This window comes from Fukomys damarensis, unplaced genomic scaffold (assembly GCF_012274545.1).
Source record: "Fukomys damarensis isolate Sample0158 unplaced genomic scaffold, DMR_v1.0_HiC HiC_scaffold_2, whole genome shotgun sequence".
Taxonomy (NCBI): domain Eukaryota; kingdom Metazoa; phylum Chordata; class Mammalia; order Rodentia; family Bathyergidae; genus Fukomys; species Fukomys damarensis.
The window spans coordinates 6,890,989-6,908,504 of NW_022900914.1; the positions used below are offsets into that span (position 1 = coordinate 6,890,989).

The following is a 17,516-nucleotide window of genomic DNA, read 5'->3' on the forward strand; positions in this document are numbered from 1 at the left end:
CCAAAGCCAACTTTCTGAGGCTTTCTCTGTGTTCCTCGCTTCCTGACCCATCAACTGACCAAAGGCCAGGGGCCATTTTCCTCTCCTGCATGTTACACAAGATCTCCATGCCTTTAAATGAGAGAGGTTTTCTAAATGAGAGGCTCGTCACTTATACTATACTGGGCCAGGACAAGATTACTACACAGAACAAAACACTGTTAGAAGTAGTGGAAAAAGGAATCCCAAGAGAGGACACACTAGTGGGAGTGGGGGCTGGGAAAAAGGATCTACCTGGGAGAGTAGTACTCTGGACAATCAGAATTAAGAGCCTGCGCATATGTACCACGTAAGAGTCCAGGGCATTGCTTGGACTTGTGGGATCTTCCTGTGTGGTCAAAAGTTATCTAGCTGTGAGGAAAACAAGAACCAAACACTCAAGAAAATTCTGGACTTGAAAAAAAGGGTTCAACTTCTGCCCTCTTACCTGTTCTTGTTTTCCAATTCTGCAATGAGCTGTCTCTGCTGTTTGTTGGCATCAAAATTAAAGCTCACATCAGTGGGAGGACGAGTCTAAAGAGGGGAGAGAGTTATTTTCTGATTTACCTATATCGAGTCTGAGACTGCTGTTTTGAGGTATAATTTACATATCATAAAACCCATCCATTTTAGAGTACAACTCAATGAGTCCTAGTAAATTTAAAGTTGTGCAGCCACCCACCACAGCCCAGTGTAGAATACTTTCCATCACCATAAAATAATCCCTCACATTCGTTTGTCAACTGCCACCGCCACTCAGCAACTGCTGATAAGGTTTCAGTTCGCCTTCTCTAGAAACTTCACAGAAATGGAATCATACAACATGAAGGTTTCGCTTTAGACTTCCACTTAGCATGGTTGTTGAGGCTCATTCATGAAATCAGTAGTTTCTTTTTATTCTTTTTGTTGCTGAGTAGTATTTCACTGTTTCCAGCTTTGGGACATTACAAATGAAGCTGCTATGAACTTTTATCATCTTTGTGTCAATATGTTTTCATTTCTCTTGGGTAAATATATTGGCATGGGATAGCTGAATTATATGGTAATGCTGAATTTAAAAACACCCGAGGAACTGCCAAACTGTTGCAGCGTTTGCACCATCTTACAGTGCCACTGATAATGAATGAAGGTTCCAATTCTGCACACTCGTCAACACTTGTTATTGCAGTCGTTTTCACCATTCCAGTGAGCTGGGCATTCCTAGTGGTGAGCTTTAAAAGACTGTGTATTTATTTTACATACCATAAAATCTATTCTTTTGAAGTGTGGAATACATGGGTTTTAGTGTAATTATGAGGCTATAAAATCACCAATTCCAGAATATCTTAACTATCCCCCCAAAACCCCACATTCATTAGTAGTCATTCTTCCGCTCTCCACCCTCTGACATTACCATGTCTATGGATTTACCTATCCTATGCATTTCATATAAATGCAATCATACAATATGTGGTCTTTTATGTCTGGCTTCTTTCACTTTGCAAAAGATCTTCAAGGTTCATCCATGCTGTTTCATTAATATTTCATTCCTTTTTATTGCTGAATAATCTTCCACAATATATATGTCACATTTTATATATTCAATAGCTGATGGATATTCAGGACATTTCCACCTATTTTGGATAATGCTATGAACATTGTGTAGAGATAAATTTTTTGGTTTTGAGGCAGGGTCTTGATATGTATTCCAGACTGGCCTCAAACTCTTGGTGTTCCTCCTGCCTTTACCCCCAGGGCTGAGGTTATAGGCATGCACACCACACCTGGCCAGAGACAGATTTTTCTTACTCTTGAGTATGAAGTGGAGTTTCTGGGTCTTATTTCTCTTGAGAAACTGCCAAACTGTTTTCCAAAGTGGCTGCATTGTTTTACATTCCCACCAGCAGTGTGTGAGGCACTCGCTTTTCCATATTCTTTCTAACACTTGTACTGTTCATCTCAGCTGTGGCATGTGTGCCATAGGTTCACCACCACTGTCCTCGTGCGTGTGAAGTGGTATCTTATGGATTCATTTTATATTTCCTTAATATGAATATGCTTCTTATTGGCCACTTGTGCATTTTCCTGGGAGAAAGCATGTGGATGTGATTTGTACATCCACTGATGTCTCTGACCCTTGTTTAAGAATACCTTAGCTATGCAGTCTGGGCAACTTAGTGCAACCTTGTCTCAAAATATCAAAAAAGAGCTGAGGATACAGCTTACTGTGAAGGACTTGGGTTCAATCCCTGTACCACTAAGAGAAAAAAAAGACAAAGAAAATATGATGGGAAAAGGGATGACAAGATGGTTTCCTTTTTATTGAGCAGCCAGAACGGAAACATCTACGAGGCTCTATGATGACTGTGCTTCACTCTGCATTCTTGGTTCTGCCTGAAATGTACTGAAACAGAAACCTTGTTTGTTGCCTAGAGCCTGAAGATTCAATAAATAACTCTTTTCATATGGTGTTTTCTAAATAAATGGTAAAACAGCACAGCAAATCTAGGTGGGAGGATTTTTACCAGATTACCAAATATTTTTCTTTTTTCAAAGAAAAAACAAAGTTTCTTCCTCCAAAGAAGCAGGGTCCAGCAGCCAGCTGAGTAAATTTGCTGTATTGTATTCAGAGTCTTAAAGAGTCCAAGCTGAGCCTCAGAAAAAAGGCTTGAGACTGAATCTGGCTATGAATAGATTTGTAATTCCTAAAAACTGGAGTAAAAAGTCTGTCTATAGAGTGAGAACATGGAGATTGTAGAAGAGGAACGAGCTCTGAAAGGCACAGTTTCATATGACAAACAAAAGCTCTAATATTTCACTGGAAATGTTTAAGGAATCTTTCCAGTTTGGAGTGTTTGCAAAGCCAAGGCATCTTCCATAGCAGAGGTTAGTGCAGGATCGAGAGTCACTGTTGGGACACACTCAGCTACCTCATCTTTGACAAAGGAGCCAACCATCCATCCTCAGTGGAGGAAAGAGAGCCTCTCTAATAAATGGTGTTGGAAAAACTGGATTTCAACCTGCCAAAGATTAAAACTAGACCCCTATCTTTCACCATGTGCTAAACTAAAATCAAAGTGGATTAAAGATCTAAATATTAAAACAGAAACACTAAACTTGCTGGAAGATAAATTAGGTAGAACTCTTGAAGACACTGGCATAGGAAAAGACTTTATGAACAAATCCTCAGTAGCACGGGAACTAGCACAAAGAATCAACAACTGGTATCTCATCTTATTAAAAAGCTTCTGCACTGCAAGAGAAACCACCAAGAGTGAAGGGACAACCTATTATGTGGAAAGAAATTTTTATCAGCTGTTCCTCCAAAGGACTACTATCTAGAATATGCAATGATTTTTTTTTTTGGACTCAGATTCCCTGCGCTTGCGAGGCAGGTGCGGTGCCAAAGAGCCAAGACCCTGGCCCTCTAGAATATATAAAGAACTTAAAAAGTTAGACCCCCCAAAATATAAAAGCCCAGTTAAAAAATGGGCATCTAAAATGAACAGGCATTTCTCAAAGTAGAAATAGCAAATAAACATATGAAAAAATATTCAGCATCACTGGTCATTGGAGAGATGCAGATGAAAACAACACTGAGATTCCACCTCACCCCAGAAAGAATGGCTGCTATCATGAAATCAACCAGTAACAAATGCTGGAGGGGCTGTGGGGAAAGACAAACCTTGCTCCACTCCTGGTGGGAGTGTTGACTGGTGCAACCACTGTGGAAATCAGCATGGAGATATGTCAAAAAACTCCATTTGATCCAGGTATTCCCCTGCTGGGTATCTTCCCAAAAGAATTAAAAGAATCATACTACAGCAATATATGCTCACCCATGTTTACAGTGGCAGAGTTCATAATAGCTAAAATTTGGAAATAGCCCAATTGCCCATCAACTGGAGACTGGCTAAAGAAAATGTGTGTGTGCTTTTTAAAAAAATAAAACGGAATACTACTCAGCCATAAAGAACGAGAAACTAGACATTTATATAGCCAAATGGATGCACAATGAGGCCATACTCTTAAGTGAAATAAACAGGACACACATGTAAATACTGGATAGTTTCTCTGGTGTGAAAAACTAAAAGTGTAAGTAAGGATCAAAATGTATAACTAACAACAGGAAGAAAAGGTCTAAAGAGTACTGGAAGTAGGAGGGGTAGGGGAAAGGAAAGGAGGGAAAAGAAAAAATATGAGAAAAGGAAAAAATGGAAACAAAAGCATTGTAAATTGGGAAGGGTGGAGGGAGTGAAGGGAGGGCGGGGGAATGGGGAAAAAATAAGCACCAAGATACATCTTGTAAAGGTACAAGATCCCAACAATAAATGTAACTGTAATGAACACCTAAAATGTACCAATAAACTTAATGAAAAAAATCATTGTCAGGCTGGGGATTTAGCTCAGTGGTGCTGTCATCTGCCTCACAAGCTTAAGCGTAAGGTCCTGAGTTTGATCCCTAGTACCAAAAAAAAAAAAAAAAGCTACTGCCAATATAGTCCCAAGCAGGTAAGATTCTTTGGCTCCTGGAAGCACTGTTACTCAAATATAAAGCAGGCAGCAGTGAGGAGCTGGATAGACCAACAGGGAGAACTCCCACACCTGGGTGTCTAACACAGCCTTATTTCACTCACACAAATTTTAAGTACAGCCAGGTTACTATGATGCATCTCTGAACGCTTCATGTATTGAGATTTAATCCCCACTGTGAAGTATTAAAGCAGGTGGTAACTATGGTGTCCACAGGTGGGACTCTAGGAGGTGATCAACAGTAGCTAATGGTCACGAAGGTTGAGCCTGGTTACTTTATTCTAGGGCAGACACCACATGTCCCTGCCTCTTGCTGTGTGATGCCAGCACTGCTTTAGGACACCCTCAGCAAAGTGATCACTAGATACAGCCCTTAGACCTTGGGCCTCCAGGACCGCGAGCCAATAAACTTCTTCTGTATGAAGTTAGCTTGCCCTAGGCATTTCATTATAGAGACTGAAAATGGACTAATACACAAGTGTACAAAAACCAGAGCAGCTGAGTTTATTTACTCACCACCATAAACATGACGGGCTCCGCACAAACACAACTAAAAAAGTCCAGGCCTCCCTTCCTAAAATGCCAGGACACTGAAGGGAGTAACATGGAAATGGAATTCTAAGATACTGTATGCTGGCCTGAAGAGACCTGAGATTCTTTTCAATTTTGGGTTTTTTTCTGCTTCAACAGGGCCACATCTTAGTCACAGGTGGTCTTATTTTGACCTTCCCTGTACCTTTTTTCTCTGCATTTAAAAAATTTTGCTGCATTTTAGATACACATAATGATCACACTCACCCTAAGGAATCTGTACCCACATGTGATAATATCTTGTTTCTTTCTATTCCCCATTTTCCTCCCCTCCCTTCAACACCTCTTCCCTTATCTACAAAGCTTTGTTTCCACTTTTTCTATTCTTATGTTTCTTGTCCTCTTTCCTTTCCTCATCCTCCCTCTCAACTGCTTTCAAAAATTTAAGTTTGTTTTCTTACCTTTCTTGTTGCTGAGACAAAATATCTGACACCTTAAGTTAAAGGAGAAAAGGCTTATTTGGCTCCCAGTTTGTAGAGGTTTTGGCCCAGTCAGCTGGCTCCAAGACAGGGCGGCACGGCAGAGGAGTAAGTCCAGGATAAGCGGGCAGGCGAGCGCACATTAGCTCTCTTTCTGTTTCTTGTATTTTATACAGGCTACCCTCCCTAGGGTGAGTGTAGCACTCACACCCCTGATTCTAGACAGAACTGCCAAACCAATCAGTGGATCGATTTAGTAATCACACAGCCTTGATCCCAGCATCAGACATCTCGAAGCAGTCCCCTTGGAAAAGCCTCCCTCCCCCTGCATGAGGTTTTTGGGGAAGGGGACGACATCTAGACACAAACCATACCACTTGGACATTCCCTTGTTCATTTATGGGGCTCCTACTATATGCCAGGCACTGTTCCAGCCCTGGGGCTGCACTGGTGAGCCAGGCAGTCTCCACCTACTGGAGCTTACTGGTCATTGGGAGAGATCGGAAACCGAGAAATGAGCATTCATTCATGTCAGCAGTGATACATAGGATGAATAAATACACGATAATGCAACAGAGTGGATCGGGACAGAAGGCTCTTTTCAATGAGGAGTTTCTGATAGGTCTCAGAGATCACTGAAAAGCAGCAGCAAACCAAAAGGTCCGAGGGAAGAGCACGCACGGTGGGAAGGACGAGTGCAAAGGCCTGCCGCTGGCCCTGCTGTAGGGCAGCAGTGATGGAGAGGAAAGGGACAGGCTGGGGCACCTAGGTCACACAGGGTCTCTGAGATACGGGGCTGGGGGGTCCTGTTCACTCTGAATGTCGTGTGAAGCCACTGAAGGATTTGCATCAGGGGAATATGAAATCTGATTATGTATTTAAAAAAAAATTCTTCTGGGCTGAAAATGTTGCTCAATAGCAGAGTGCTTGTCTAGCAAGCCTAAGGCCCTGGGGTCAATCTTCAGCACCAAAAAACCAACAAAAAACCTCTCAAGTTACATTATAAAAACACTGCTCTACATAAATGCCTAATTTAATAAATAAGGAAGAATAAATTTCCCATATAGAAGAACTTCCAAATAATGCACGTACATATTCTACCTTTAAAAAGATGGGACCTAACTGCCCATCTCTGTGTGGTCTGCACAAATTGTCTTTCTTCCAAAGAGGATAGCGTGGAAAGGGGGCAAAGGGTAACCTTATGTTGGAGAAACCTGAGAAACACTACTTTATCCAGATGATCAAGGGCAACATTAGTAGTGACAAACCACACTATGTGCGTCCTTGCTATAATGTTGTTTTACCTCTTCCCCTCTACACCCATAACCCCATTCTCAAGGAAGAAAAACATGAGACACTTTATTCCCAATTAAGAGCTATGTCTAATCCTTTTTGAACTGTCAAGGTCATCAAAAGCAAGGAAAGTCAGAGAGACTGTCATAGCTAAGAGAAATCTAAGGGATATGGGGATACAATTCAGTGTGTGCTTAGCAAGCGTGAAACCCCTGGATTCCACTTCCAGCACCACCCCCAAAGGCTGTTACTTACTGTATCAGTACTGCTTCATCAAATGCAACAGATGTCAATGACTGGGGAAACTAGATATGGAATATAGTGAACTCTGCACCATCTTTGGAATTTTTCTGTAAACCTAAAAGTTCTAAAATAAAGTTTATGGAAACAGGTGACTAATTAGGACTCCTAGCTTTGCTCTTTACTGGACAAATGACTGAGTTATTTTTTACACTTTACTTTTCTTGTCTGTAAAATGGGAGTATTTATTGAAAGTGATGTAGTAAGGCTTTAATGATATAATACAGGGTATAGCTCTATAAATGTCGATTATAACTCAGTTTCACTTGAAAAACTTATTATATACTATGTACAAAGCTAATAAACAGCAGAGCCAGAACTACAATTATCTGAAAGTCAAATAAGCACTGTGATGCTTACAAGGAAGGCTTACCTCTCTAGGGCAGAATGACATCCTGGAGCCTCTGTAGTCAAGGCAATATGGTCATGCCTCTAAAAGTCAAGGAAGCTTTCAGGCCCGGGGAAAGATTCAGGGCTAGAGCATTTGGAGCAGGAGAGGCCCAGAAAAACCCACAGCCCCTAGGTGACTCCACTTGGCAAACACAGAAACACTGTAACAGGTCTGTCTCCACTCCCTCTGGAGAACAGCGACTGTGCCCTGGTCCCAGTTCACAGCCTACTTTCCAGTATCCCCCATATACTACTGCTCTATCACTTGGGTCGTGTGCTTAACTGGACTGCTTGTTCCTACTGGCACTTGCTATGTCATTCATAAGAGTTGCTCTTCTAAGAAACCCAAGTTAAATCAGGTGGAGACCCAAAAAGAGATGAACTTTTAGAATAAACTGTCAATGAATTATTGATGGTGACATGGCTATAAGGATTTGGAAAAATTATGAAGAGGAATTCTGCGTTCTTGTACCACAAGAGTTTTTAAGTCCCCATTACAATGCAAAAAAACTGAAAAGGGAAGCTGGACTTGCATCAGGTGGGAGCGTTTTCTGCCAAGGAGCCAACCTAGAGTTCCATCCCAACCCAATAAAAGGGTATGGCCTTACACAGAAATATACACAAGAGTATTGGAAGAGCTGGGCGTGGTGGTGCACGCCTGTAATCCAGCACTTGGGAGGCTGAGGCAGGAGGGTCACTGTGAGTTTGAGACCAGCCTGGGGTACACAGTGCGTTCCAGGTCAGTCTCAACAAGATAGTGAGACCCTGTCTCAAAAAAAAAAAAAAAGTATTGGAAAAAATGTTAAGGGACATAGCTACCCTATTTACGGTTCCCACTTTAACTTACTTAAAAAATAACCTATTTTTGGCCAGGAGTGGTAGCCCATGCCTGTAATCCCAGCACTTGGGAGGCTGAGGCAGGAGGATCGCTGTAAGTTCAAGACCAGCCTGGGCTGCACAGTGAGTTCCAGGTCAGTCTCAACTACATAATGAGACCTTGTCTCAAAGTAACCTATTTTCTTTCACAAATGACTAGATTTAACAGCTAAGATTTTGTCCCATTTGCTGAAATATTTTATGCAAATTCTAGAAAACTTCAATGTCAATTCACCACAATATGCTTCAGAAGACATCTCCTTAGTTTTTTTTTGGAGAGGAGGTATCACTTTGTAGTGCAGGTTGGCCTCAAACCCACAGCAGTCCTCTTGCCTCATCCTACCGAGTGCTGGGGTTATAGGCATGTGCCACCACGGTCAGCAACTTCCTTCAATACTTTAAACCACCTCTACAACCCTGTGGTGGCAAATGTCTGTAATCTCAGCACTTGGGAGGGTAAGGCAGGAGGATTACCAAAAGTGCAAGGCCACTGGGGACTTAGCTCAGTGGTTCTACTGCCTGTCTCCCAAGCACAAGGTCCTGAGTTCTATCCCAGTACCAAAAAAAAAAAAAAAAAAAAAAGGGCAAGGTCATTCTGGGTGTGGCACACAACTGTAATCCCAACACTCAGGAGGGTGAGGCTGGAGGATCACTGTGAGTTTAAAGCCAGTTTACACCAGCTGAACAACTTCTGGTCAAATTAGAGGGCTTCCACCGAGCAGTCTTATGCAGTCACGAGCCTAGCTCTAACCTACAGGTTCCTTAAGGTAAGTGATGGACTCCTGGATTCCTAGCGTTCCTAATTCAAGTGCAAGGAGACCTGTGAAGCTTCAACTCAATGGTTACTTCACAACTGCTATCCTTTTCATTCTTTAAGAAGCACAGGTAACAGCTTTATTCTTGGAACCTTTCCTCAGGGTCCATAGCCACCTAAACCTTGAGGCAACTTGCTGAATGAGGCTCACTGCAAAGTCCCAGTTGGAACCATTTCCCAGAGAGTTCAGAATAACTCTAGAGATGGAATCTGGGTTGCTCACCATACAGCACTGGTAGAAAAAGTAGCATCACCCACAGGTATCAGAGGAGAATTTACTTGATCCCAGTAATTGTCTCAATTTTTAAATTTAACAATATAAACAATTCGTAATTTTTGATTTGTTTCCTTCCCCTACCCCCTCCCTTCCTCTCTTTAGATGGTCTTACATTGACCAGGTTGGCCCTGAACAGGTCCTGTCTCCACTCCCTCTGGAGAACAGCGACTGTGCCCTGAACTCCTGGATTCAAGTCATCTCCCAAGTAGCTGGGGATACAGGTCAGCGCCACTTTGCTGGGTAAGTCATTGTAATTTTCTAAAGTCACACTTCTTCCATACTAGTGACTTCATCTTTCTTTCTTTCTTTTTTTTTAAGACAAGGTCTCACTTTATAGTTTTAGGCCGGCCTTAAACTCACAATGTAGCCCAGGCTGGCTTCAAACTAATGGTGATCCTCCAGCCTCAGCCTCCTGACTGCTGGGATTAAAGGTGTGTGCCTCACTTCATCATTGTTATAGAACCATTTGGTAAAATAACTCTGACAGTTTTAATGAAGCAACCTCACATGATAAATTATCACTTGTGACAAATGTAGACACTGGCAATGCCACATAATGTACTTATGACAGAGCACAATGGAACTGGTTGGGAGTAACAATTCTTTCCTATTATTAAGTAGAATTTGTTCTTTCAAGAAGCTTTTCGATTAGCTCTGAAGTAGTAAATAAAAGTTTATTAGGGCCACAACAAAACTTCTACAGAACCAAAAAGTTGCACATCTGTATCAAATTCAAAGTGAGGGTTGTTTTCAATCAGTAAAACCTGAACCCTAAGGAAGAAATGGAAATCTTCTCTACAAAGACAACTGGGTATCACAAGTATTACTTCAAGCACAGGCAGTGACTTCTAAACTGTGAAAACAGAAGCCAGATATCATGGAGAGTCAGGATAGAGGTTTTAAATCTGTAATTTCACTAGAAAGGTGATGACATGTACCTTTCCAGGGTTTTCCTAATAGGTGCCCCCTGTAACCTATTCCAGACCAACTAGCTATGAGAAATCAAGGAAATGACAAGGTTTAGATTTTTCAACTTTTAAATAAGGCCAGAGATTTATTTGGCAAGTGAACTAAAGTCCTGGAAACATGTAGTCTTTTCTAGTTCATGGTGAGCTAATGAGCATCCTATTGAGGGTAAAACATGGCCTGAAAGAGTAAAAGTTTAAGTGTATCACCAATGGAAAGATTTCAGAGAGGAACTTGAGGGACTACCAGAGAAACTGAAATTACTGCATTTTACTTCTGATAACTGAAGGGCACATCTAATAGGTCAGGTGATTCTGGTTTATCCCCAGTTCAGAAACACTGCTCGGTCTACGGCAGTAAATCTTAATAGTAACACATTATAATCATCCGGACAGTTTAAACATTCCAGGGGGTAGGCTTATTATCAAAAACCAATTATACTCTTTAGAAATGAGCTTAGACATCAGTAGTTTTAAAAACTTCTCTGGTGATTCCAATATGCAGCCATGTTTTGTAACACTGCTCTAAGCAAGGAGAACTCTACCTTGGAATACTTGGGCACTGCAGAACATGTAACAAACAAATTTACTTAGCACCAAAACTCCAAAACACTGGTTACATGTAAGTTAGAAACTGGTTGTATATACCTAATTGTAAAAATGGAAAATGATCTCCGAAAAGGATCCACATTCACACACCAAGTCACATAACCCTATATTTAAATCTCAAGTCTAACCTGGGGTCCTTGGGTAAGATGATTTAATTTTCATGTGCCTTAGTTTTTTCATCTATAGAATAAGAAAAAAATCATATATTATCTCCCAGAGTTGTTCTGAGGACCAGAGGTAGTATTTCTAAAACATCTAGCCCATTACTATAGATACAACAAGCTTTCACGATGGTAGCTATTATTTCTATAATTAGGCCAAAGCAGTTATACAGGGTAACATTTGGAAGAAAAATTTTTTTTTAAAGAAAAGACTTAAATACCACAGAATGTAAGATGAACGGAGAAATGAAAAACACAGGGTAAGAAACAAGATCTCTGGTCAAACGTTAAAGCCAAGGAAAGATGACACAACTAGCAAATTAATTCACTGGAGCGCATTTCTGCAGCCTCCTAAGAAGAAACTACCAGCATAGTCATGGGATGACGTGCCTAACATTTTTCTACTCTACACTGTCTACTTCAGGGCAGTCATCCCACGCTCCAATCTCACAGAGACTGAAGGCTGTGGATTATTAACCTCTCTCAAAAATTCAATAACACTGTTTAATGCAGTGTTTCCCAAGACAGCTGTAAATCAGACTGGGACTTTATTGTTCTTTTTTTTTTCAGTAAAGATCGATGGCCCCTAAAACCAGAGGTTCTCATTCAGGTCTAAGGTGAAGCCAAGGATCTGTATGTTTCTAAAATACTTCACAAATGACCATAATAAAATATATACTCATGTCTAATACTGACTATTTTAGGGGGCTTGGTAGTCTTAAATGAGCAGAAAACACTGCAGGGACACTGCTAATCTAAACGTAGGAAGCTGCGAGGATGGCGCTGAGGCGGAGGTGACCGCTGTGAGGACGGGCTATGGAAGTCGTCTCCCCAGTGTCTCCATAACGGGCCATGTGGCAGTGGGGACAGATGTTCCTTCATTTCACTTTTCCAAAACAAGTTTTAAATTTTTCAAATTTAATTCAACCAACCAATCCACTGAACTAGGTGTAGCGGCCACTCAGGTATTCAGGTGGCTGAGAGAAGATCGCAAACTTGAGGCTAACATGGGAGTTTGGAAAGACATTGTTTCTAAATTTTTTTTTTTTTTTTTTTTTTTTTTTTTTTTGGTACCGGGCATCAAACTTGGGTCCTTGTGCTTGCAAGACAGGTGGCAGTACCACTGAGCTAAATCCCCAGCCCCCTAAACAAAATCTTAATGGTAAACAAAACATCTTTGTCACATCCAGTACTGGTGACGTTTGTGATGAAACTTTTAAGAATTTGCATTTACTGCTGTGATTTACCACACATTACAGTTTTTTTGTTATGTCTTAATAAAACAAAAACACAAACAAAAAAACCCTAGGCACTTTAGGAAAACAAATTAGCTCTCCTGGCTCAACTAAGGAACTGAAAGTGTCTTTCTTCAAGGATCAGCCTGAGGAAGTGTCAGGGGACACATTCTACAGGGCACACTGCAGGTTGCCCAGATGATTTAATAGTCTCTTCGTGGGGGAAGGTCTTTGAAAAAAATCAATACAAGGCATATCTGGTAGGCTATAAATAAATTCTTTTGAGCACTATACCCACTTTATGCAAAGCACTTGTAGTGGTGTGACTAGAGGATAAGAAGTTTTCTGTTTGACAGAAATCTAGTCAGGAAGAATCTTTCCTAAGAGGCCCAATATTTTTAAGATAACTACACTCTGTAAAATAAACTGAAAATGAAAGACACCATATCGGTATTTAGTCTCAAAACCGTCTTAACAACCATCATTTTGCCCAAGAATTAGAGACAGGAGTCAGAAACTATCAGGTGTAAACAGCCTTATCTTGGTTTGCAGCAAGGGAAGACCCAGATCTCAGGGTCAAATAGCTTTGCAGCTCTTATTTACAGTATTTAGAAAGCACTATGTAAGGTCAATAAGGCTATCTAATGGCATTAAGAATAGTTATTAAAATTCAGTGAGCCCATCTCAATAAACATGAATTTCAATATCTAAAAGAATGAGCAGTTGTGACTGAGGGCACGTCAGATTAAACTGATTCTATAGTACCTGCTCCCCCATCCCATACGCTGTTCCATTTCACTAATCTTTAGAGTTGCAATGTTGGAGTCAGATATACAATCTGATGTCAGAGCCTCAAGAAAAAGTTTTAGAAATCTAAACATATCCAAAAGGATAAATTTTTTTTTGGGGGGAGAAACAAGTCAAAAAATCTCCATTTGTAGCCTTTATAATTATTTCTCTAAGAAGTAAACACAACGGGTACACACTGCTAAGGCTGATATACTTATCTGACCTGCTTAAACTGGCCTGCCTTTCACTCCAGTATTGTTCTCTGTGCTCTTGTCTTGCAACCTTCAACCCCAGGGCCTTTACCTACGCTGGATGCCCTGGGCACATGGTTAATGTTTATCCATTCTCTAGTTTTGGCTTCAGGTCTTCCCTCTGGAACCCTGGGTAGTTTCTTTGTCTCTCCCAGGCCTTTTCCTCACAGGACTGTAATGAATAATCAATTAGCTAGTACATGCAAATGATTTATAATGGCTGGCACATGGTAAGCATTCAATCAACATTTGCTTTTTTTTTGAGGCAGGATCTCACTATGTAGTTGAGACTGACCTGGAACTCACTGTGTATCCCAGGCTGGTCTCCAACTCACAGTGATCCTCCTGCCTCAGTCTCCCAAGTGCTGGGATTACAGGTGCGTGCCACCATGCCCAGCTATTTTTTAATCTTTAGTAAGAATCTCACTTTGATCTGTCCTTGTCAGAAAGTTGTCTCTCCTTTTGACAGTTTATCTAGTTCCTTTCAGTGTACTAAAAATGTTCAATTGTCTCTTATTTTTAAGAAAAATTCTTAAAAGTTTTATCATAAATATTAACAGCACTGGATGTACTGTTATTTTTAAATAATTATTTTTCCCTTATGGAGAAATTTTTCTATTGTTCCTGTAGATAAACCTAACTTGCCAATCATTTGCAGGTAATGTGATGTTTTCTCTGCTTGCCCTTTGAGGGTCTTGTCTTTGTATTCTGCAGTGGTACTATGATATGTCTAAGGGTGCAATTGTTTTTGTTTGTTTTGTTTTGGGTACCGGGGATTGAACTTGCGCTTTCGAGGCAGGCAGTGGAACCACTGAGCTAAATCCCCAGCCCCTAAAGTTTTAAATTTTCAGGGGAGACTTCTTCCTCTTCAACAGGAGGAGGCCCACAGCTTTCTCTTCTCTGCTGGTGCACAGTTGTGTTCCACATCATGCCTTCACTCAGGGCACAGCGCTTTGAGAGGCCTGGCTGATTTGGGTCTTACTTCCAGTTCTACTACACACAAAACCACAGTTCTGCCCACAGAACCTCATGACATAGAAGTCCAAGCAGGGCAGGGGTAGCAGTGGCAGCAAAAAAAGCTCTTGGATTGCTTTGCTTTTGGGTTTCTTTTTACTTCCCAGGAGTAGAATTCTCCACTCATTTTCAGATCTTAACACAAGTAGCGCTTTCTCACAGAAGCGACCCCTAATTTACTCCTCTCCAGAACAGATCAAGGACTTTTTCATGGGTCCCTGCATTTTTCCTCTATTATATACAATAGTTTTCAGTTTAGTAATCATGTAAAATGTTTGTCTCTGCCACTAGACTGTCAGTTCCAGAAGGACAGGAATCATTTATCCACAACCAGCACAACATAGGAAAAAAAAAATCGCCAAATGAATCAGAAGAAATGTGTGAGGGCTGAAGGGGTAGGTGAATATGAATATGTATGCAAACTTCTCAAGGAAAGTAAAGAGAGAAGGAAAAGAAGAAACATTTTCTTGCACATATTTTAAAACTGTAAGAAATAAACTAGAAACCCCTGGGTAACCACTTACCATTTCAATACAAATATTACATTTGCTTGGTTCTTGGTTCTTTTTTTTTTTCAGTACCGGAGATCAAACTCAGGACCTTGCACTTGCCAGGCAGGCATGGAGCACTGAGCTACATCCCCGGCCCTCTTGGTTCTTTTAGTGGAGATATGATATTTGGATCTTAAGTACTTCATTCAACCAGTTTTGACAAATGTGCACACTCAAACAACCCACAGCGCTATAACAATGCAGAGCATCTCCCTCCATCTAGGCTTTCTCGGCTCCCTTCAGGATCCCTCATCTTACAAACAACTCCAGATCTGATTTCCACTGTCATAAGTTAGTTTTTATATTCTACAACTTTAAGTAAATGGAATAAAATAGTGTGTACTTTTTTGGGCTTGGCTTCTTTTACTCATCATATTTTTTAGTTCATCCATATTGTTTCACGAGTCACTGAATGGTTCCTTCGTGTGCTGAGTAATATTCCACTGTATACATATACAATGTTTTGTTTGTTTATATGTTGAAAAATACCTGAGAATAGAAGGGAAAAAAATGGAAACAAAGCTTTTGTAAATAAGGAGGGGGAAGAAGGGTTGAAGGAAGGTGAGGAGATTGGGGAAGAAATGATGAATCAAGATATATCATGTATGAGCTGGATGTGGTGGCACATACCTATAATCCCAGCACTCAGGAGGCTGAGGCAGGAGGATCGCTGTGAGTTTGAGATCATCTTAGGCTACACAGTGAGTTCCAGGTCCGTCTCAAGTACATACTGAGATCCTGTCACAAAAAAACCAATCCCCGCCAAAAACACCCAAAAAAGATATATTATGTATGGATACAAATTTCCTATCATGAATGTGATGTGTGTGTGTGTGTGTGTGGCAATAAAATTAATTAAAAAAAAAAAAGAAAAAGAAAAACATCTGGGTTTACCCCAGATAATATGATTAGAATTTCTGGGAAGATTCTTATACAAAGCTTCTTATGAATATATTTTCATTTCTCCTGGATACATGTCTAGGAGCAGAATTGTCGGTGACAGGATAAACTTTACCTCTTTAAAAAACCTGCTGAGGGGCCAGGTATTTAGCTCAGTGGTGCCGCCACCTGCCTCACAAGTGCAAGGTTTGATTTCTGGTACCCAAACAAACAAACAAAAAATACCTGTTGCTGAACAGTTTTCCAGAGTAACACATTTTACGTGTTCAACAACAACATATGAAATATCTGGCTATTTCACAGTCTCGCCAACATTTGATATTGTCAGTCTTTTTCATTTTAGTGGGGGAGCAGTGGTATCTCATTAAGGCTTTCAGTAACATTTTCCTGTTTCTTAATATCAAGCACTTTTTCATGTGCTTAAGGACCTTTGTATCTTTGTGAAATGTCTAAGTCTTCTGCTCATTTCAAAGAGTTGGGCTGCCTTTTTATTACTGAGGTGTAGGAATCTTTCTAATCCATCCTTTGTTAGACATGGGTTGAGAATATTTTCTTCATGGTTGTGATTTGTCTACTTATTTCTTAAAAGACAAAAGATTTACACAATCTGAAAAGCAACCAGAGAATACTCATTTCTTAATAGTATCTTTTTTAGCGGGGAGGATTGAACTCGGGTCCTTGAGCTTGCGAGGCAGGTGGCAGAACCATTGAGCTAAATCCCTGGCCCAATAGTATCTTTCTAAAATTTTATTTATTTATTTATTTGTTTGTTTGTTTGTTTGTTGGTACTGGGGATTGAACTGGGGTCCTTGCACTTGCAAGGCAGGCCACTGAACCGCTGAGCTAAATCCCGGGCCCTAAAATTTTTATTTTTAGACATGGTCTCATTATGTAGTCCAGGTTGGCCTTAAACTTACAATCTTACTGCGTCAGCTTCTGAAATGCTGGAATTACAGGCATGTACTAGTTTAAAAGTATCTCTTAATGGGCAAAAGATTTTTATATTTGAAAAGGACCAATTTATGCTTTTTTCTTTTTAATGGCTTGTAAAACCCTCCAAGTTCTATAAATTCTCCTGTGATTTTTTTCTGATAGCTTTCTTGTGTTAGATGTTATGTTCAAGTTTATAACACATTTCAAAATGATTTGTTTGTACCATGTGAAGCAGGGGCAGAGATTCATTTTTTGTCCACATAGATACCTGGTTGTGCCAGCAGCATTTCTTAAAATGATTTTCCTTTCCTAGTTGAATTGCTCTTGTGTCCTTGTCTTAAGTCATCTGACTGTACACATGTAAGTTTATTTTATGACTACTCTGAATTCAATTTCTCTGGTTTATTTGCTAGTCCTTTTGCCAATTCATCTTTTCTTTTATCGGTACATTTTAGGTATACAATATAATGACACTCATCATTGGAAATTTGCACCTTTACATAATCTTGGTTCTTATTTTTTCCCCATTCCCCTGCCCTCCCCTCAACCCCTTCACCCCTCCCTATTTACAAAGACTTTGTTTTCATTTTTTCCTTTTCTCCTATTAATTCCATTTCT

At 40.4% G+C, this 17,516-nt stretch overlaps 1 protein-coding gene across 8 annotated transcripts in view; it reads right to left on the reverse strand.

The window, feature by feature from the left end:
* Dtnb (dystrobrevin beta) overlaps positions 1 to 17,516 on the reverse strand; it is a 340,951-nt gene that overhangs the window by 45,076 nt on the left and 278,359 nt on the right. For 7 of the 8 annotated variants that reach the window (XM_010604850.3, XM_010604848.3, XM_010604846.3 and 4 more), the window contains one exon: positions 467 to 552. In XM_010604850.3, coding sequence (XP_010603152.2) covers positions 467 to 552 — 86 coding nt within the window. Of the gene's footprint in view, positions 1 to 466; positions 553 to 15,408; positions 15,555 to 17,516 lie in introns of those variants that run through there. The other variant, XR_002024739.2, reaches the window with a different exon arrangement.